We start from the raw sequence: 21,526 nt of genomic DNA on the forward strand, positions 1-21,526 counted from the left end.
ATCCCTCCCCCACAGCACCTTTCCCCCCTGGTAACCACAACTTTGTTTTCTATGTCTGTGAGTCTGTTTTTTTTTTTTTTTTTATAAGTAAGTTCATTTGTGTCATTTTTTTAGATTCCACATGTAAGTGATATCAATATGGTATTTGTCTTTTTCTGTCTGACATACTTCACTTAGTTTGATAATCTCTAGGTCCATCCATGTCGCTGCACCCAGTTTGTCTTGATTTCCAGGCTAGAACTTGGGCTTCTAGATTCTAGAACCTTCTAGACCTCAGAGAAATAGAGAGTCAGCCACTCCACCACAAGTTGCCCAGTGCTGATCTTGTTCAGGGGAGCAGCTGACTCTCTCTTTGTGTCTATGCTTAGGGGTGGAGGTAGAGACTAGAAATTCATAGGTCGTATATGGGCTGATTCGTCTGATCTCTGGGGGCTCCTTTTGCCAGTCCCAGCCTTGTGCTTTTAAGAATTTGTCCTTCATCAAAAAAGAGGAGTTGAGTAATTGTTAAAATTCTAAAAGCCAGGCCCTTCTCTGAATGTCTCCTTTACCCTTGATCAGAGATCTTCTGTCAGATGTTCAGAACCCAAAAAGACAACAGAGTAGACCGTACCCTAGAAATGTTGGTCATTTTCTAAGAATGGGAGAAAACGACCGAGGAAGGCCCTGATGAGTTTTTCTCTGTTTCTCTATTTTGCCTTTCTTCCTCCTGAATTTACAGAGGCTTATAAAAATAACTATTAAATGGAAACATGCATGTTCCTAAATTCAGAATTTGAGAAAAAATAAACCATAAAATTGAGATTAGGACAAAGGTAGAATGGGGAAATGTAGGCCATAGTGTTCAAATAAAAGGAATACTGGTGAATACATGTGTAAGAATTTATGATGTATTTAAATTGAATTACAAGTTGTTTTTGAGGGGTGGAGGTATACCTCAGTGGTAGGGTGCGTGCTTAGCATATGCAAGGTCCTGGGTTCAATCCCCATTACCTCCATTAAAAGAAAAATGTTTTTAATGTTTTTGGTATCAATAATGTGTTAGTTTTCTGTTGGTGCTGAAACGAATTCTCACCAACTCTTAGCATCTTAAAACACTGCCAATGTATTATTTCACAGTCCCTTAAATCAGAAGTTTGAGTGGGCGTGGCTGGTTTCCCTGCTCTCTTCTTCTTGAGATTGAAATCACAGTACTGGCCAACAAAGTGCTGGCGAGAATCCACTTCCAAGCTTATGCAGGTTGTAGGTAGAAACCACTCTCTTGTGACTGTAAGACTGAGATCATTGTTTCTTCGCTGGCTGTCAGCTGAGGGGTCAATCTTTTCTCCTAGAGGCTGCCTCCTTTCCTTTTGACGCTTTCCATGTGATCCCCCTCCAGCAGGCGTTTGAGTTCCTCTTGTACTTCAGATCTCTTCAGCTTCCCTTTCTGACACATATCTGACTGTCTCTTCCTTTAAACTAGTATGTGACTGCACTGGGCCCACCGATAATTCAGGTTAATCTCCCTATCTTGTGGTCAGGTTATTAGTAACCTTGATCACATCTCCAGACTCCCTTCACAGCACTTCCAAAATTAATGTTTGTTTGACCAATTAAGGGACAGGAATCTGGAGGGGCATCTTTAGAACTGTATCTATGTGTCTGCAAATGGTCACAGAAGTGCTGCGACTATTGATTTTGGGTTACAGAGGAATTTTAGTAGGTGGTGAATTCACAATAGATCCATAAATAATGAGGATTGACTCTATTTTTAAAATTTTCTTCTGGTTTATATACATCTAAGTGGTCATTTCAATAATATCTTATTCCTTCTCCATATTTAAGATAGCTTATTTCTCAATATATTAAATATTTATATTGAATATTCCTATTAATATTCAGTGCTGGTAATTCCTGCACGTGTAGTCATTTCATGTCTGATTCTATTCTTTGTTCTATCTGTTGGAAAATGTTCAAGATAAAAGCTCTTTGAGGACAGATACTTGCTGTGTTTATATGTTAGCACTTAGTTCTCTACCTTTTAAATAGACGTTAAAAATGGTTTTCAGAGATTACTATCTTAGGGATGTCTTACATGTAGAATTTAATCAGTATGCCTTACAAAAACTTCTAATTTTACTGGATTAGGTGTTCAGTCGCCAGATGGATTTAATGGCACTTTACTTCTTTCCAATGAAAACTGTTACAGAGATATAGCCTTTGTAACTGATGGTGAAAACAACCAGAAGGTGTATCTGTAGGTCTTCTTCTCATCAGAAATGATCATCACAAATTGAAGAAGAACGTGTGGTAATTGCAGGGATTAATGTCACCTGAGGATGTGTCGGTGGACTTTACCTAGGAGGAGTGGCAGCTACCAGGACGTGATGTCGGAGAATTACAGCAACCTGTGACACCAGTTAAGGATGACTGCCCTGCGTCACTCAGAGAGCACAGCCAGTAGGCTTCCCCCTTCCAGCTCCCCTGGCTTCCAAAGAGCTTCCAGATCCTGGACTTGAGCTTCTAGACAGATGCTCATTCCCTCTTCTGTTCCCAGATGGAACTTAATGTGCTTTCTCCTTCATTAGATCTTTAATCTGCCCAGGTGCTAGTGTGTCAGTTCAGGAGACGTTCTGTGCTCTTCCTAGACATCCCCCACCAAGTCCGTGATAAGTGTCCAGGTCTTTGTCGTTTCCCATGAACCGGCTGTCAAGCTTCCAAACCAGATATGATCCTTAATTTCAAGCATGGCGAGGAGCCATGGAGAGTAGCAGATGAAATGCAGTGTCCGTGCTTCTCAGGTGAGTGAGCAACTGAGGAGCAGCAGGATGGGAGACCTTGAAAGTAAAGCAGTTGGCCATGAAGGGTTGACCCTTCCAAGTGTGTTTAACAAGGCTAAAACTTGAAAGGTCATTACCAATACCTGAATTCTTGGTGAGGCTCTCCTGCTTGCTGTTTCAAGAAAAAAAGTGCCTTTCTCTCTTTTTCGGATTGATTCATTGTTCAGTAGAACGTTGTTTTCTTGGCAGCATCCAGACTTCTTCCTTTTCCTCTACTTCCTCTTCGGCAGTGTCACTTCCTGTTTTCTCCACATCTCCTGTTTTTACCTCTTTTACCGGATCAAATAATGTAACAAGTCTTCTGGTTAATACAGCAGCACCTTTTATCCTGGGTAAGGATATCTGGTCCACTGTCCAGGTGGACTTCTGTGAGCCAGGTGAGAATGAATCCAAGCAAGCTAGTAGGTGGGAACGCTGACCACAGTGGTGGTCTCTAAATATGATATTAGAGCTTTGGGAAAGTTCATTGTCTGTTCCTGCAGAATTAATTAGAGAAGAAAAAATCAGTAAGAGCAGTTAACTACGCTTACCTTGAAGTGAGAAGTGGAAGGTCCTTCATTCTAACCTGCCTCCCCAGATATTCATTCAAGACTTAACTCGGCATCTTTTCTTTGTCCTCATTGTTTGTGCCTGATGGATGGGTTTTCTCCATTCTCTGGGCATCTTTTAAAGTCTTCAGGGTTGGAAAGCACGAAGCTGCATCCCTGCCTATTTCTATCACTTGTTCCCAGTGTGATTTCATTAAATTTCATGGCCTTAACAATACTGTTTATATACTGATGACCCAAATTTCTGTCTACAGGCCAGACCTTCCCTTATCCTCATACAGTCACCTGGATATTTCATTTCTTCACTTGGGGAGCTAACAGCTACCTCAGATTTCATGTCACTTTTGGTTCCTCTTTTCACTCCCACCACAGATACAATCCATCAGCAAGTCTAGTCTGTCTCCTTATCACGTCCTGAGGGTCTCCACTCTTTTCTGTAACTATGGTTTTCACTCAAGCCTCAATGTCCATTATTTTTTGCCAAAATTATTATAGTTTTCTTGAAAATACTCTTACTTCTTTAATCTTGCTTCTCTCTGTTCTCCACGTAATAGCCAGATTATTATTTTTATTTATTTATAAACAGTAGCTAAGGAAACTCAGTGTTTCCAGCTTCTCACCCACAAAGGTCATGACCATAAAGATAAACTTCAGAAACATCTGGATTTTTAAAAAGATAAGGTTTTGACTGTTACCTGGGCAGAAAAAAAGGTGTTTGGAAGAGAAACCATCATATAGAAAGAGCAGTCTTCTGAGTTGGAGGGTGGAGGGAAAGAGCTAAAGTATAATCTAAGTGATTTAATTTGGGTGGTGAGTATATGGGGGGTTCACTGTACCATCTCTACATTTGTGTATGTTTGAATTTTTTCTTTTTAAGTGTTACGCTATTGCAGGAACAATTTTAAATTAAAAACAAGTCTATACCAAAAAAAGTAAGAAAAATGCTATAAGACATAGCAGATCATTACCAATTTTCACAACCACAGTCCACAAGCCTAAAAACAGCATCTATGTCACAATATTTAAAACCTGGTCCGTGTGATGACTGATACACATACACAAAGGATGACAGTTCTAAAGTGAAAATTGGGACATGTCATCTCCCTCGTACTGTTATTTTGAATGGCATCCGGTTATTATTAATATAACACCCAAATTCCTTCCAGGATTCTCGTGCATGTGAGCATTTCCTGACTCCTGCCTGCATTTTTGTTTACTTCTTTGTTTGAAGTATAACACAGGAAAGTATACAGATAAAAGTATACTGCGCAGTTAATTTTTGCAGTTAGCACACTGTGTAACCAGCGTCTAGATCAAGAATACCAGAGCACAGAGGGGAAGCTATAGCTCAGGGGTAGAGCACATGCTTAGCATGCACGAGGTCCTGGGTTCAATCCCCAGTACCTCCATTAAAAATTAATAATTAACCCCCACACCAAAAAAAAATATATATATATATACATACACACACATACTTACATACACATACACCAGAGCACCGTGCAGGATGCTGTTGTGTGAAAATAAAACAATTCATTCTGCATTCAGGCCATTATGAGTAGTGCACCTGCATAGCTTTATATAAATGTCTTCCTTTATTTTCTGTTTTTTTCCCTTTGAAAATGTTTATTTCTAAACAGTGAAATCCCAAAACTATATACAAATTTCATGCACATTGTTTTTGCAGATTTCCATAGGTGGTGATATTTTACCACATTTGCTTTATCATAGTCTGCCTAATCTGTCGTTACACACACACACACACAGTTTTTCTGAGATTTTTACCCCTAAATACTTAAGTGTGTATTTCCTAGAAATACGGGCATTTTAAAACCATAAATAGAATACAGATTATCAAAATCAGGATGTTGATATTGACACAGAACTGTCATCCAATCTACAGAGCTTACTCAAATTTTACTGATTGTCTCGCTAATATTTTTTATAGTAAATGAGAGAAAAAAACCTTCTCTGGACCTCTCCTTGTTATCTTGCCCTTTCTGTTGTGGGCAACTCTGGCTTTCATCTAGCAGTCAGAGCTCGCTAATTATGACTCAACTCCTTTAGGTGAGAAACCACATGCATACAATGAAAGTGCGACGAATGCTTGGAAACCACTTAAGACCATGCCTCGGAGAACTCACGCAGGAAAGACATCCCACGAATGCCGAGATTGTAAGAGAGCATTTCCCAGTAAGTTAAAGCTAATTACTCATCAGGAAACTCACACAGGAGAGAGACCCTACGGATGCGGTGAATGTCAGAGAGCCTTCGTTACAGAGGCAGCGCTCACCTATCATCAGAATACCTGTCATAGAGAAGGGAAATCCTACAGATGCAGTAAATGTGGGAAAGCTTTTCCTTGGAAGTCAAAACTCATTTTACATCATAAGACTCATTCAGGAGAGAGACCTTTCAGATGCAGAGTATGTGATAAAGCCTTCATGGTTAGGACGCATCTCACTGCACATCAGAGAAATCACACAGGAGAGAAACCATACGAATGCTCAGATTGTGGGAAAGCCTTCTCAAAAAAGGCTCAGCTCCTGATTCATCAGCGAATTCACACAGGAGAGAGACCCTATGGATGCAGTGAATGTCAGAGAGCCTTCATTACAAAGTCAGCTCTCACCTATCATCAGAAAACCCGACACAGAGAAGGGAAATCCTATGGATGCAGTAAATGTGGGAAAACTTTTCCTTGGAAGTCAAAACTCATTTTACACCAGAGGACTCACTCAGGAGAGAGACCTTTCAGATGCAGAGCATGTGATAAAGCCTTCATGGTTAGGACGCATCTCACTGCACATCAGAGAACTCACACAGGAGAGAAACCATACGAATGCTCAGGCTGTAAGAAAGCCTTCGCAAAAAAGGCTCAGCTCTTGATTCATCAGCGACTTCACACAGGAGAGAGACCCTATGGATGCAGTGAATGTCAACAGGCCTTCATCCAGAAGTCAGATCTCAGTAATCATAAGAAAACTCATCACGCAGAAGGGAAATCCCATGAATGCAGTGAATGTGGGAAGGTTTTGTCCTCAAAGTCAACGCTCACTATACATCGGAGAACCCATACAGGCGAGAGACCCTTCAGATGCAGTGTATGCGATAAAGCCTTCACATCAAAGGCACACCTCACTGTACATGAGAGAACTCACACAGGAGAGAGACCCTATGGATGCTTGAATTGTGAGAAAGCCTTCTCCACTAAGGCACATCTCATGATTCATCAGCGAATTCACACAGGTGAGAGGCCGTATGGGTGTGACGAGTGTCAGCAAGCCTTCATCCAGAAGTCGGGTCTCACCAACCATCTGCAGAATTGTCATGCCCGAGTGAAATCGTATGGATGCCGTGAATGCGGGAAGGTTCTGTCGTGTAAGTCGACTCTGGTGATTCATCAGAGAACCCACACAGGCGAGAGACCGTTCAAGTGCAGTGTGTGTGATAAAGCCTTCACAGCTAAATCCTACCTCACTGTACATCAGAGAATCCACACAGGAGAGAAACCGTATGAATGCCGTGATTGCAAGAAAGCATTTGCGACTCTGTCAACTCTGATTGGTCACCGGAGAACTCACACAGGAGAGAGGCCCTATGGATGCAGTGAATGTCCAAAAGCCTTCCTTCGGAAGTCAGCCCTAGTTAGTCATCAGCAAACGCAGCACCCAGGAAAATCCTCTACCTGATGACCATGGGAATGTAAGAAAGCTCTTTTGATTAATCTTACCTGCTCAGAGAATTCATACAGAATAGAAATGCTATGTGTGTTGTAATTACAGTAGACTCTTGTAGGAAGGAAACCTTAGATGTGGAATGAAAGTTGTACGTCTTCCATCTGAAGACATCCTCTCATTATACCTTAGGGATCTCACCAAAAAAGAAACATACATGCAGTTGTCAAAAGACTTTATTTGAGAGGCACAGGTTATGCGTTTAGGAGGTGACAACCTGCGGATGCAGGGAAGGTGGGAAATTATTATTTTTCAAGTCATGTTTGTTATGCATTAGGGTATTCATCCAAGAGAGGGACCCTACAGTTGCAGTGAATGCCATCAAGCTGGGGGAAATTACATCTCATTGTACACAAAAATAAAAATTTCAGGAATGTGGAGCATTCCCTAGAAAGTTAAAACTCTTTGAACATCTTGTATAGGGGAGAGAGATCCATTAGACGCAGTGAATGTGACAGAATCTTGCCAGTTAATGCGTATCTTCCTTACATCAGCAAACTCATGTAGGAGGAAAGCCGTAGTAAATGAAGTATATCCTTCATCTGGATGTCACAGATCATCCACAAACTCATGTAACAGGTAAATCTTTGAAACGGAATGAGGAACACTTTTGAAAGTGACATATTGAACAGCAGGTACTTAATTCAGGAGAAACTCCAATGGCTATAGTTAAAGTCTTCCTTTGGCCACAAAACTCACTGCACAGCAAGAAAGAAACACCACGAGTTGCAGTGATTGTTTAAAATGGTTTACTTACAATTCACAGAACTCCTTAATTGCCCGCTAACTCACAAAGTAGAAAGACCCTATTCTCAGACAAGGGAATAATTTCTAGATTCAGTGAAGGTATAAAATCCTTAAGGAATCATATCTTTTTTCTACTCCAGTGAACTCATATATCACAGAAATATTGTGATTATAGTCACGATCTGTGGAAGATTGGATATCATTAACCGCCATAGGCTCTTTTAAAAAAATTTTTTTGTATTGAAGTATAGTTGGTTTATAATGTGCTAATTTCTGGTGTACAGCATAGTGGTTCAGATATATATATAGATATATACACACACACTCCTTTTCATATTTTTGCATTATAGGCTATCACAAGGTATTGAATATAGTTCTCTGTGCTCATAAGCTCTTAAAACTAGAAACAGTTTGCTCCACACAGAGCTTTTATGAATACAGTGAGTGTGGCAAAAAGCATCAATGGTAAATGATAATTTATTTTTGTATTTCATGGATTTATTTCTTCATATCTGACTGTATCTTAAATTGTGACACATGTTACAGTTGATGGAATGTCATCATTTCATTATTAAGGGCTTTTCTACAAGTGATGGTGTTCTAGATTTGAGTCATTAAGTAAACTTGGAAACTATATATAGAATGAAATAATTTTATAAGGGCTTAGCATAATTGTTTTAGAGAATATCCTACTATAAATATTAGGCATTTTCACTACAAATACAATACTGTTTGAATATACAAAAACAATCAGAACAGGATCAGATGAGTGTCAACCAAGGTTTGTCGTGGTTATGTTGTGGACTACACTACATAACATGGACTTTATGTACTTAATTTTTATTTTCGGAATTTACAGGAAGGAATGTAATTTTTAGGGTTTAATAAATTCTCAGCATAGGCACAGAGTGGTGAGTAATATAATCTAATATAAATAGAACTGTTCTATTTCCTTATCAATTAAAATGCCTTGTAATATGTAATTTGACTCATGAAGTCATATCCCACATGGGTTTGTTTTCCTCAATTTTGTTTTTATTGTCTTTTGTAATCTATCTGCCAACTGTGATGGGCCATCACTTCTCGAAGCCTACATTTTTCTGGAGCCTTATTTTTTAAATATCCAAAGATGATAAAAGATTTACAATAAATAATAAAACAAAGCAGCACATGAGACTGAAGGAGGGAAAAAGATGGGATTACATGTGGTGAGTTCACGTGGATATGTTTCCAGTGCTGGGTCACAAAGGAACTTTGGAATCATTATTATAACACGTCCTTGGGCACTACAAACAGTTCCCTCTCAGCCTTTCCTAAAATGCCTGGTATTTTGCTAATATTAAGAAAACACTGCAGAATTGGAACTCCTGAACACTGCTGGAGTGTAAAAATGGTTCCATTGCTATGGAAACCAATTTGGTGGCCCTTCTAAACAGTTAAACATAGAATGACTATATGACCCAGGAATTCCACTCTTGGGTGTATACCCAACGAAACTGAAAACAGGTACTTAAATATTTGCACATGAGTATTCATAGCGCTATTCACAATAGCCAGAAGGTAAAACAACCCAAAACCCCATCAGTGGATTAGTGGATAAACAAAATGTGGTGTGTGTCTACACATATACACACACACATATGTGTAATGGAATATTAATCACCTATACAAGTGAAGTATCAATACATATTATTACATGAATAAACCTCAAAAACATTATGCCAAATGAAAGAAGCCAGACACAAAAGACCACATATTGTGTTTCTATTTATATGAAATGTGCAGAATAGGTAACTTTATAGAGACATAAAGCAAATTGGTGGTTACCAGGACCTGGGGGGAGGAGGCATAGAGACTGGCTAATTAATGAATATGGGGTTCTCTTTTAGAATGACGAAAATGTTTTGGAACTAGATAGAGGTGGCGGTTGCATAACATTGTGAATGTAGGAAATGGCCCCCAAATTATATACTCTGAAATGGTTAATTTTCTATTTTCTACATTTTTACACCAATAAAAATACATTTAAAAAGAATGACATAGCAAGAAACTTAGCCCTCAAAATGCAGATAAAAATTAAGTTACTTACGAAAAAAAAACTGCTTAGCAAAACAGGTGTGAGTATATCTTCTACCAAAACTTTACATCATATTTAAGGATGAGAGACTTTGAAGATGTTGCCTAGTTGTTCACCAATGAGGAACACAAGTCTGTTGCCTCTATTTCTGCTAAACACTTTGCTGGAGGTCTTTAACCTGCACAGTGCGACAGTGAGTAACAACTGAAGAGTTTACAAATTGGAAATGAAGAAACAAAATCTTTATCTGCAGATGATGTGAGTGCCTCTGTGGGAGGAGGAGAAGCCACAGACAACCAGGCGGAATGAGAGTCCAGTAGGATTCTCTAGATACTCTGATTACTCACTGATTCTCTGGTCAGTATGCAACTTCACTGGAGTGCCAGGCACCAGCAATAATCAGAACACTCTGGAAAAGTTGTCAGTTCACAATAGGAATTACGAGAGAATTTGAAAGATTTATACCACTTTATTGGAAGGTTTTTTTTTGGGGGGGAGGGAATTAGTTTTATTCATATATTAATTTTACTTTATTGTATATATTTATTTTAATGGAAGTACTGGGGATTGAACCCAGGACCCTGTGCATGTGAAACATCCACTCTACCACTCAGCTATACCTGCCCCACCCTGGAAGATTTTTTAAATTACCATAATAAAGGAAGAGGTGGATTGGTCATTAAATGAGAAGGTTCACTATCACAAAGACAACTCTTCGCCTCCAATAAGTAAGTCTTTCAAGTACCAAGAGGCAGACATTGCTGAACATGCAAGAACATGCATGAAATTTGTGAAGAAATTACTAAAACATGAGTTTTACCCATAAGAGACAGACAGATGAACAATGGCAAAAGAACTGAGAGTAAGCATGGAATCCACATAACCGTACAGATCAGCCTTTAGATGATGGGAACGTCAGTTACAGAGCCTCACGTAAGTGCTACAAACAATGACAGCACAGAAATTATAAAATCTTTAAAATTTGGGAGCAAAATGGGGAAAGAAGATACAAGGTAACATAATAACATTGATTTCATCATTTTAGTCTCTGGCGGACGGCTTGGTATCTGCCCCAGGCGTGCATATTCAGGGACCAGCCAGGGTCTTAGGTGGAGGGTATATCTAAAATTTGTGGTACCACCTTTGTGGCTGTTTTTATATCAGATTTCCTTTTACTTTTAGCAGCATCTGTGGCTATGCTGAACTTTGTCCTTTGGTTCTTTAAACCAACAGGACTGCAGGGGATCTTTCTGGGCTCTGGGTGCATGGTGCCAGCTACAGCCTGCCCTCAGGAACTGAGTCATTTAAAAAAAATGGAAAACCCACGTCTTCCAAGTGTCAACCCAGCAGGATTTGCCTGCTGCTGTTCACTCTTTGGTGAACTAACTCTGTAGATAGTCATTAAAAAGTAGGTATACTTTGTCCAGAGTCCGTGGTGGTTATTTGCAGGAGAGTTGCTTCAGCAAGATTTACTCAGCTTATTACCAGAAGCAGAAACTGCCCTGTCTTTTACTTCTAGTATTTCATGAAAACTTTTTTGTTTCTTTTTAACTTTTATGTAGTTGTCTGTATCAATATTTTATTGCCTCTTGATGTTCAGTAAGAGTTAGGAAGCCCTTCCCTACTCCCAGGTCATAGAGGGATACACTCCTGGTTTCTTCTAATACTTACATGTAGGGTTTCATTTGAAACGACTGAGGCATCTTTCACTCTCATCCATTCTGCTGCTCTGTTTGCCTGTCTGTGTGTGAGCACAGCGCTTGGGCGTGTAGACTGCAGTTTGCTGTAGTATCTGTGGAACTACTCCATAGCACACAGCACTTCTTTTATACATTTCCTACCTAATCTTGCATGTTTCTTTCCACGTAATTTAAAACACCAACTCATCTGGTTCCAGCAAAAAGCTTATTCTTATTTTCACTTGGCATTAAATTCTTAAATTATCTTGTGGAGAACAGATGTCTTTATAATGGTTAGATTTTTGTTTGTTTGTTTATGTTGTGGCTATAAGCATCTCCCTTTATATTAGGCATTTAGAAGCTTTTAAAAAACATCTTAGGTGCTAAAGATTGTGGGAAAACTAGGCTAGCTGTGTAGCTGTTCCATTTATAAGCATCTTATTTCAGGACAATTACATGACTCTATATGGAAGTGTGCTTTCAATTCAAGAGACAGAAATAAAGTGCCTAGCTATACAAAAACCGTAAGATGCCAAAATATTTTTTTTTTTAGATTCCAAATTTTAAATTAAGCTGATTGCATCTACACATTAGGGCTAACAGAATCTAGGCCTTGTCTACACAGACTTAGTCTAATTACCTACACTGTTCTCTAATAACCACATTTTAAAAACTTACTCTTTACTGACTGAATTAAGTAGGGCCCACCACTGTAGCTTAACAATCATATTTTATTGCTTTATTCATGTGGTGAATGCAAAAGCAAGGATGTCCTTTCACTTGCCTAGGTCGACTTTGATATCCCACTGGAGTATTTGAAATCTTTTCTGCATGAAACTTTCACACTTTTCTATGTTTTTCGTAAGTTTGTTCCTGAAAATGATAACTTTTGATTAGTTTTATAAATAGAATGTTCTCTTTCATTACATATTACAAGTATTAATTGTATATATGATTTTTATGTATAAATTTTATAATTTGCTACCTTCCTAAATTCTTTTTTTAACTGAGTTTGTTGTAGCACTGATTCTCTGCTATACTATCATATCACCTGCAAACTTTATTTCTTTTTAAATTTTTATGCTTATTTGTTTTCTCTTGGCTAAATACTTAGAGGACAACATTAATAACTGAAATAGTGGCCCTCCTTGATTTTTGTTCCTGCAGTATTTCCCTTTAAGTAAAATGCTTGTATATAAACACATAATCATGCCAAGGAGGTCTCCATAAACTTCTTTATCCTTGAGTGGTTTTTAAAAAAATCATGTTGATTTTTGTCAAAGGCTTTTTTAGCATCAATGAAGACAGTCCTATGAATTTTCTTTTTAGAAATATCAAGTGAATTTTATAATAACAAGAATTTTATTAATAAAATATTATCCTTGCTTTCCTGGTACGTCTCACATGGCCATGATATATTATTTTCTTAATGCCATATTTGCAGTATGATTTTTTTCCTTTGGTCCATGTTTTATGAGAAAGAATGCTTTAAATTTCTAAACATAAGCAGCACATTTAACCCTATACTTATTAGTGATTGCTAAAACACACACACATTTTGTAAGAACAGGAAGAAAATTGTGGAAGAATGCACACTGAGATATATGGTTATCTCAGGGAGGAGAGGAGTAAGGTTAGAGATTAGAGACAGAGGACACAGATGAACTTTTTTCCTCTCTATATCTCTGTATTAGTTTATTCCTTGTGACAGACACATATTAATCTCTGAGAGAACAATTGACTCAATTAATGCAAATTAAAATGTTGATATATTATCATAGAATCCCTAAACGCTGGGATCCCTGACACTCGTTTCCACAATACCATTTATATCCTTAATTCTCGGCATGATTTATATTTTATTCTATCATACTTTATATATGTGTCTCCCACACTAGGCTCTTAGCCCTTTGGAACAGTGATCCAAGTCGGTTAATCTTTGTATCTCTGAGAGCTGACAGCCTGCGCTGGCATATAGGAGATGCTTAAGAAGGGCTTTCAAAATGAAAGATAAAGCTTTATACCTTGGAGCTTATGCCCTAGACATATACACTGAAGGATTTGGGAAATAGACTACATAACCATCTTGCATCTGTGTGTGAGAATAAACAGAAGACATGCCAGGATGGCCACTCGGAGCGGCAATTTTGAGCTCACTGCTCTGGATCCCCTCCCCGGGACTGAAATCTCTATCCTCAGAAAGGGAAATGACTGAGGGCCCGAGAGTCCCTATCAGAACCGGGAATAAGGGAGCCGATCTGTGACTGGTGCTGCTGTCACTCTGCGTTCTAACTTCATGACCTCCAGGTTCTTTTCTGAACTGCTTCTTCCCATGATCCCACGAGAATGATTTTTGGTGACTTGATCCTGAAGCTCCTTTTCCTGGTCCAGAGGTATCGGAGTCCTGGGGAATATCTATCTTCTCTCAGCCTACACTTCCACATCCTGCACTGGCCACGCCTGGAAGCCCATACACTTGGTTCTCACCAACAAGGCTGTGGCCAACATCCTGGTTCTTCTCTTCAAGGGAATCCTTCAGATGATATTTATCTGGGGAGTCACAACATCGTGGGCAGCGCTTGGTGTAAGCTTGTCTACTATATCCACAGAACAGCCCGAGGCCTTTCCCTCTGCACCACTTGCCTCTTGAGCAACTTTCAGGCAATCACCGTCAGCCCCAGAACTGGTGGGTCAATGGGGCTCAAAGACAGCTTGGAAGAACATCCGTTCCTCCTGCTCCCTATGTTCGATCTCCAACCTGCTGATAAAACACCTTTATTCTTATCCATTTAGAGGCTCATCCGCGTCTTGGCAGTTCTACCAAGCTCCGGGATTATGGGCTGTGTTCTTCGAAAAAGCCTGAAACATCTAGTACTACAAAATACACACTTACAATGACCTTCCCAGATGTTGTGCTCACGGGACTTATGACTGGGGCCAGTGTTCACACGGTCCTTCTCCTACACAGACACCACTAGACACTGAAGCATATGCACACCCTCAGAAACTCCCACAGACTCTCTCCTGAGGCAAAAGCCACTCAAACCATCCTATTTCTAGCAAGCACCTTCGTTTTGTTTTACTTTGCCAATTCTGTCCGTTACAATTTATAATGTTTTTTCCAACTTTCACCTCTGGGTGCAGCACACCACTATGTTTTTGGCAGCATGTTATCCCACCCTGAGCTCCCTGATACTGTTGCTTCAAGATCTCCAAGCACCAAGATTCCGCTTTTAAATGGTGGGGGAATAATTCCAAAATTGCTAGTGGGCCATTCACAATGGTTTCTTTTCTCCAAAGAATCTGGTTATTCAAGCAAGGACATCCTAGATGTCTAGACATGACAGACATACACCCAAGATACTGATGATGCAAAGATCTGTATGACATTGACTTAGCCATGTGGAAGTTTCCAGCTTCACTCAGAAGGCAGACAACTGTCAAATAAATACAATACCACATAAGGGTTACTATTATCATGATGCTTTGTGATTGTTTTTCTTTGGAATAATTGATGGAAGCATGCTAGTTGAAATTGGACAGGAATAATTTGAGGACATATCAGAAATGTTAACGGTTTATTAGGACAACTTACTAAATTGGATGCAATATTGTATAATGATAAGCAGTACTGGCTTTGTATGCCAACAACTGTAACTCATGGAAGCAGCTGAATCATTGTAAGACTTAGGGCATTTACCTATGAAATTAATAAATTGTATCCTATTAGGTTATTGTGCAGAAGTAAATGAGGTGATGAGGCAAGACTTCCAAAATAGCAGAGTGAGATGCTGTGTAAATCTACTGTTTTAGAAAAGCAACATAAATACTGGCAAAATTACTAAAGTCAACTTTTTTACAACTCTAGAAATTAACCAAAGTCTAACAACAATCTGAAGAGCATTTTTTTGTCAAGAAAAAAATTTTGAACCTCAGCAGTAAAAACAGGGTTTGTGGAGTTTTACCTTTGTTTACTCCCAGCTCCCTCTCCCCAAGCTCTGCACTAGCCCTAGAAAAACAGCAGCCTCATAGCTACAGTAGCAAGAAAACCTTTCATCAGAAAGGATCAGTTTCAATTGTTTTACACTGTGGTAGGTTAAGGCTGCAATACGAGTTGGGGTAAACATTAGCCAAGGCCAAAATTCTTAAAAGGTGTATCATAAGAATAAGATGTTCACATGGCCGGACAGCCACAGTCCTTTAGGTTGGCCAAATTTAAGACTGAAGTCCTCTAATGACTCTGTAAAAAGACTGAAACAATTGAGTTCATCACTTAAGACCCAAGGAGCTATGAAGCACTCTGACACATTCCTGAGGATCTAAAAGGTCACACACGTACACAGGAATATGTGCCTGCCCAGAAAAGACGTGAAGGTCGCCAATAATTAACCTCTGGCTGACCTTGAAATCCTGCAGCAGGACGAGAAGGCTAAGGCAGACTTGTAAAGTGGCTGGGCATTGAAGTAGTGCCTCAACACACACAAAGTACCTTTGGCCAAGGGTGGAGGACTCACTGACTCAAGGCAACTGAGGAAATCTCTGATCAATTATTAGCTAACCAGGCAGAGACTTAAGTGACTGCACACTACAGGAGAACAGACTTTACAGAATTAGTCCAGGAATGTCACTAAACAAACTGCAGCAACAGTTACAGCCACAGCAACAGATTCTGAGGAGAGGGGGAATTCGACATCCAAGGTAGCAACATTATATTGCCTACAATGTCTAGCTTCAATAAAAAATTGTGATACACAAAGAATGAGGGAAGTACGATCTATACACAGGGAAAAAAAAAGCGGCCTATAGAAACAGTTCCTGAGGGGTCTCATATGTCAGATTTACTACACAAAGACATTAAATTGGCTATTAAAATATGTTTGAGGAACTAAAAGAAACTATTTCTGAAGAAATAAAGGAAAATATGACAATGATGTTTTACCAAATAGAGCATATCAACAAAGAGAGATGATTAAAAAAAAAAAGAATTTACTAGAAGGGCTTCACAGCAGATTTCAGCTGGCAGAAGAAAGAACAGGCAAACATGAAGATGGGTCAATAAAGATTATCCAGGTGAAGTGGGAAAAAATCAAAAAAGAAAAAGTAAACAGTGCCTCAGAGATGGGGACACCGTCAAGCACACCAACATATGCATAATAGAAGTCCTTGAAGGAGAGGAGACAGAATAAGGGGCATAGAGAATATGCGAAGAAATAATGATCCCAAACTTCCAAATCTGATGAAAACAATCTATACATACAAGCAGGTCAACAAACTCCGAACAGCATCAAATTATTTCCTTCCTCACAGGCTTTCATCTCAGGAAACTAAACAGGAACCTGGTGCTTCCCAGGGATGGGGACAAAATGAGTTCTTATCAGATAAGTGAGCGCTAAGAACATTTCTGCAGTGATGTGAGATGCGACGGACAGGATGTCTACTTTCTTCTCCAACTTCCTGCCACACAAAAAACAAGCAACCTAAGAATCAGTTACATATTATCCCAAGACAGTCACTAGTAGTTTCTCGCAAGTTTTTTTTTTGTTATAAAAAACATTCATAGATATATAAAAACTCAAAGAATAGCACAGTGGACCCCCCTTATACACATCACACAGATTGAATAAACATTAAATTTTGCCATATTTGTTTTATGTATATATCTTCTACATATCATCTATCTATCCATCTCTCTCTTTTATCCAATTTACTTCTTTTGACTGAAATACCTGAAATTACAGATATCATGATCCTTCACCCCCAAATACCTCAATTTGAATCTCCTAATAAAGATACTCTCCTACAAGCACAACGTCTTCATGATGCCAGTCCTTTGAGAGTGTGGTATTTGGGAAAGAATGAGGCCCTTGCTAGAGAATACCAGCAAGATGAAAAAAGAGAAACCTGGTTTAATGAAAGTTTCAGGCAAGAAAGCCACAGTGAAACTTCCTGAATCCAGGAAGGCCACAAAGCCAAATATACCACACAAGGCAGCAGCAGAGCCTTCATTATATTTAAAAATTATATGACCAGGGTTCACAATCAGGCCCCAACTACATAAGCTTCCATATGGTCATCAGCTCTTGGGGCCGGACAGCCACAGTCCTTTAGGTTGGCCAAATTTAAGACTGAAGTCCTCTAATGACTCTGTAAAAAGACTGAAACAGTTGAGTTCATCACTTAAGACCCAGCAGGTAAGAGAAGGAGGGAAAATGGTAGATGTTAGGATAGCGCCCTTTCCGCATGAGTTTCTTGGTGCCTAGGCCAAGCACTCGGGCCTGGCTAAATACAATCTTCCCTTTGGGATATTTAAGCTATTGGGTCACATGAACTATTCATAGAAGCACTAACTATTGAAGTGACCACCAAAGACCCAAATAGTATTGGGGAAAAAGAGAAAGGAATGGAGGAAGGAGCAGGGAGTAGGAGAGGAGAGAAGGCAATAGTTGCCTGTAACTAGATAAACAAGACTGTACTGTGTAGCTCAGGGAAATATATACAGGATCTTGTGGTGGCTCACAGCGAAAGAGACTGTGACAATGAATGTATGTATGTTCATGTATAACTGAAAAATTGTGCTCTACACTATAATTTGACACAACATTGTAAAATGACTATAACTCAATTAAAAAAAGTTAAAAAAAAAGTCTAATAAAAAGAAAAAAAATAGTTGCCTGTAACTAAAGAGCCATTCATTCTAACCAACTGCCAGCTGTGTAAAGATGGAGTATGGGCTACTATCAAAACATTCATATTGTAAAATATACCATGCAGAAAAGCATATTAAAAATAATCACATACGTGTGCATGCACGCACATGCACGCACGCACACACATACACACAGTTTCACATAAAATGTCTATACCTATGTGTGAACAACTAGGTAACACCACTTAAGTCAAGTGATGGCACAAACCAGAAGCCCTTCAGTAAACTGCCCTCCCTCCCCCTTCTATGGTCAACAGCCCCCACGAGACAGCCCTGAAGCACTTTCCCTTACGCTGCTCTAGAATCCCCCCACCAGAGAGGCCTCCTTGGAGTCCGCCCTGCTAGTTGCCCTCCTCCTTGCCCAGGGATGAGGTTCTCTGCTGTACAGGCCCTAAAACTCCTCCAAAACAGCCAAGACTTACCTGCCCCCTAAATGAACACATCATCCTCAGCTTAGAGCTGGCCAAAGGGTGAGGTGCGGACAAACGCAGGCGCTTCTGTCACCGTGGAGTCGGAGGGCACCGCCCGCCTGGCACGTGGATGTGTTCATCCACCTGGAGGCTCTCTGTGGTTTATGGGTTTTTCACGGAGGCTAATCACATAGGCATGATTTAATCTGATACAGGGATATTTACAGAAATCTCTGACAGACATCATATTTAAAGGAGAAATTCTGACATCAGGGAGAAGACAAGAATGCTGCAAGCACTTCTTTCAGCACTGGACTGCAGTTCCCACCGGTGCAACTGGTAAGAAACAAAGTTTTAAAAATTGAGACCGATGGGGAAAACTCCCTGTTTTGTCTTTTTTTTTTTTTTTTAACATTTTTTTTCTTTTATTGAAGTATAGTCAGTTTACAATGTTCAGTCAGTTTCTGATGTATAACATAATGTTTCAGTCATACAAAAACTCACTTTTTAAGGGTGATATGACTGTTTCTGTAAAAAGCTATAATTTTTTTGTGGGTTTTTAAGGTGACAATCAGTCAGATTGTGACCACAAGAAAGGACACAGGATAGGTACAGGGAAAAAAAAGTATTACACTTACAGGTCCTGAGAGACGAGACTCATTGCATGCCGAGAGGAAGTCACATGGGAGAGAGCACCAAGGGATAAGGTGCAACCAAGTAGGTGGGGTGGGAGCAAGGACCATGGACAACTGCCCTTACTGGGGGTCATGGTGGAGTACACAAGAACAGACTGGAGGAGATTTCACTTGTGTGTTCAAATGACACTAGGTCACAGTCCGGGGAGGGTAGGAAGAGGAACTTGTGGCAAAGACCGCCCTTATTACACTGGTACACAGAGCCTGTTTGTGGGGATGCTGAGGTAGACGAGAAATATGAAGCTTTTAAAATTTACAATACAGCGATCTACACAAAAGCTATGAGAATTAATAAGACAGTTTATCGCATTTGCTTGGTATATCAACATACAAGTTAACTGTATTTCTGTATACGACCAACAAAAAGTTAATGAAATTATGAAACACCATTTACAAAAGCATTAAAAATTTCAAGTATCATGAAATGAATCTAATATAAATGTACAACGCTTCTGTAAGTAACATCAACTTTATTCAGAGACATCAAAGATGACCTAAATGAATGGAATCATACATGGTGTTCATGGCTTTTAAGACTTCATATTATAAATATGTCATTACTCAAAAGATTTATCGATTGAATGCAGTCCCAGTACAAATCCCAGACACTTTTTTTTTTTTGGTGGAAGTTGACAAGGTAAGGTAAAATTTTATGTAAAAACGTAAGGGCCAAAAGAACAAAGACATTTTGTAGTAAAAGAATATAGCAGGCAACGTTGTTTTATCATCTGAGACTTAGAAAAGATCCTGTAGCTAAAATGAGTAGCATTGGCCTAGGGATAGACAACAGACCAATGGAACAGAAGGTCCTAGACCAGCCATACACACACAGACACTTGATTTATGATAGACATGGCACTGCCAAACAGTGAAGAGACTGACTTTAATAAGGGAATTGAGGGGGAAGGGTAAAGATTAGTGGTAGAGTGCATGCCCAACATGCAGGAGGTCCTGGGTTCAATCCCCAGTACCTCCATTCAGATAGATAGACAGACAAACAAACAAACTTAATTACACACACACAACCCCTCCCCACCCCCCCAAAAAAGACAGAGTAGGCCACAGTATTCACAAAAACAAATGACTGGGCAGGCTGTGACTAATCCTTCTTGAATGTATCTCGAATTATCTTGTATCATGGGATACAAGTTGTGGGACCAACCGAGACCCTTCAAAGTCCAACAACCCCCATTTCTGGGCTCTCATCTGTCCCCCTGTGATCCCTCAACAGATAAAGCACATTCTTTACTGGACATGTTTGCCCTAATAAACTAATAGCCCTTGGTAATGCCTAACCTCACAACAGCTCAGGCTGGCTTGTTTCAGCCCACCTTATAAGAATCATAAACCCCACAGCCCTGCAAGGAACCTAAATTTCTTACCTCACCTACAACCAGAGACTTGCGCACAAGCGGATCACGCATCTTGTGACCCTAACTTATACACAACCCTAGCAACAAGCACCTCTCTTCAGTGTGGCCCGCTGCTGTCTACGGCAGTGTAACCTAATAAACTCCTTTGCTATTCTTCTCCTTCATCTCTGGTAACTTCATTTACAGCCCATCACTGACCCGCAGAATGAAACCTATCTACCTGAAGAGGTCCTTACCTCCGCTCCGTCTCGTCCCCAAGTACATCCGGAGTGCTCTCCTCGTACCTCTTCGGATCCTTCAGATACAGCTCTAGCCCCCTCCTAATCCCTTTCTCCTGTCTGTGCACGCTCGCCATTTCTCTGTCCGGTTCTCTGCAGTAGGGACCCAAACCTTTCCAATACGGCCACATGCTTCGTGCGGCCTCAAAAGGGCTGCGAGACACAGTGGGCGCGGCCAGTGTCCACTCAGGCCTGGCCTGGGATTGGTTCAGCGCTCCGGTCCGGTCGGAAGACTGTAGGCAAGAGGCTGAAATTCTACTAAACGTGCGTTACTGTGCTGGCAGCCGCTGAAAACATGGGGGAAAAAAACCAAAGGTGAGAAATCCTGAAGAGAATTCCTGAAGGTTGGATTTGCAGCTTTTTCGCTTGGTCGGCGAGAGTGGCCATGTCGCTCTCTGCCCTGCGCACGACCCAAGATGGCGGCGCACGGTCCAAGATGGCCGCTCCCAACGTAACGTAA

At 40.0% G+C, this 21,526-nt stretch overlaps 1 protein-coding gene and 1 long non-coding RNA gene across 4 annotated transcripts in view; one reads left to right on the forward strand and one right to left on the reverse strand.

The window, feature by feature from the left end:
- Nucleotides 1-8,831, forward strand: part of ZNF577 (zinc finger protein 577) — a 26,012-nt gene extending 17,181 nt beyond the window's left edge. For both annotated transcript variants that reach the window (XM_032487735.1, XM_032487736.1), the window contains exon 6: nt 5,432-8,831. In XM_032487735.1, the coding sequence (XP_032343626.1) occupies nt 5,432-7,056 (1,625 nt within the window). In that variant the 3' untranslated portion in view covers nt 7,057-8,831. The remainder of the gene's footprint in view (nt 1-5,431) is intronic.
- Nucleotides 866-21,511, reverse strand: LOC116666026. 2 transcript variants are annotated; one of them, XR_004322876.1, is made up of 3 exons: nt 21,025-21,510; nt 18,733-19,056; nt 866-3,292 (listed from the first exon to the last, which is right to left on the reverse strand). It is a non-coding gene; the product is annotated as an uncharacterized LOC116666026 (long non-coding RNA). The 2 variants fall into 2 exon arrangements; XR_004322877.1 differs by lacking the exon at nt 866-3,292 and adding an exon at nt 15,604-17,058 and having other exon boundaries at nt 21,025-21,511.
- Nucleotides 21,512-21,526: the final 15 nt, after the last annotated feature.

Source organism: Camelus ferus, chromosome 9, assembly GCF_009834535.1.
Source record: "Camelus ferus isolate YT-003-E chromosome 9, BCGSAC_Cfer_1.0, whole genome shotgun sequence".
Taxonomy (NCBI): domain Eukaryota; kingdom Metazoa; phylum Chordata; class Mammalia; order Artiodactyla; family Camelidae; genus Camelus; species Camelus ferus.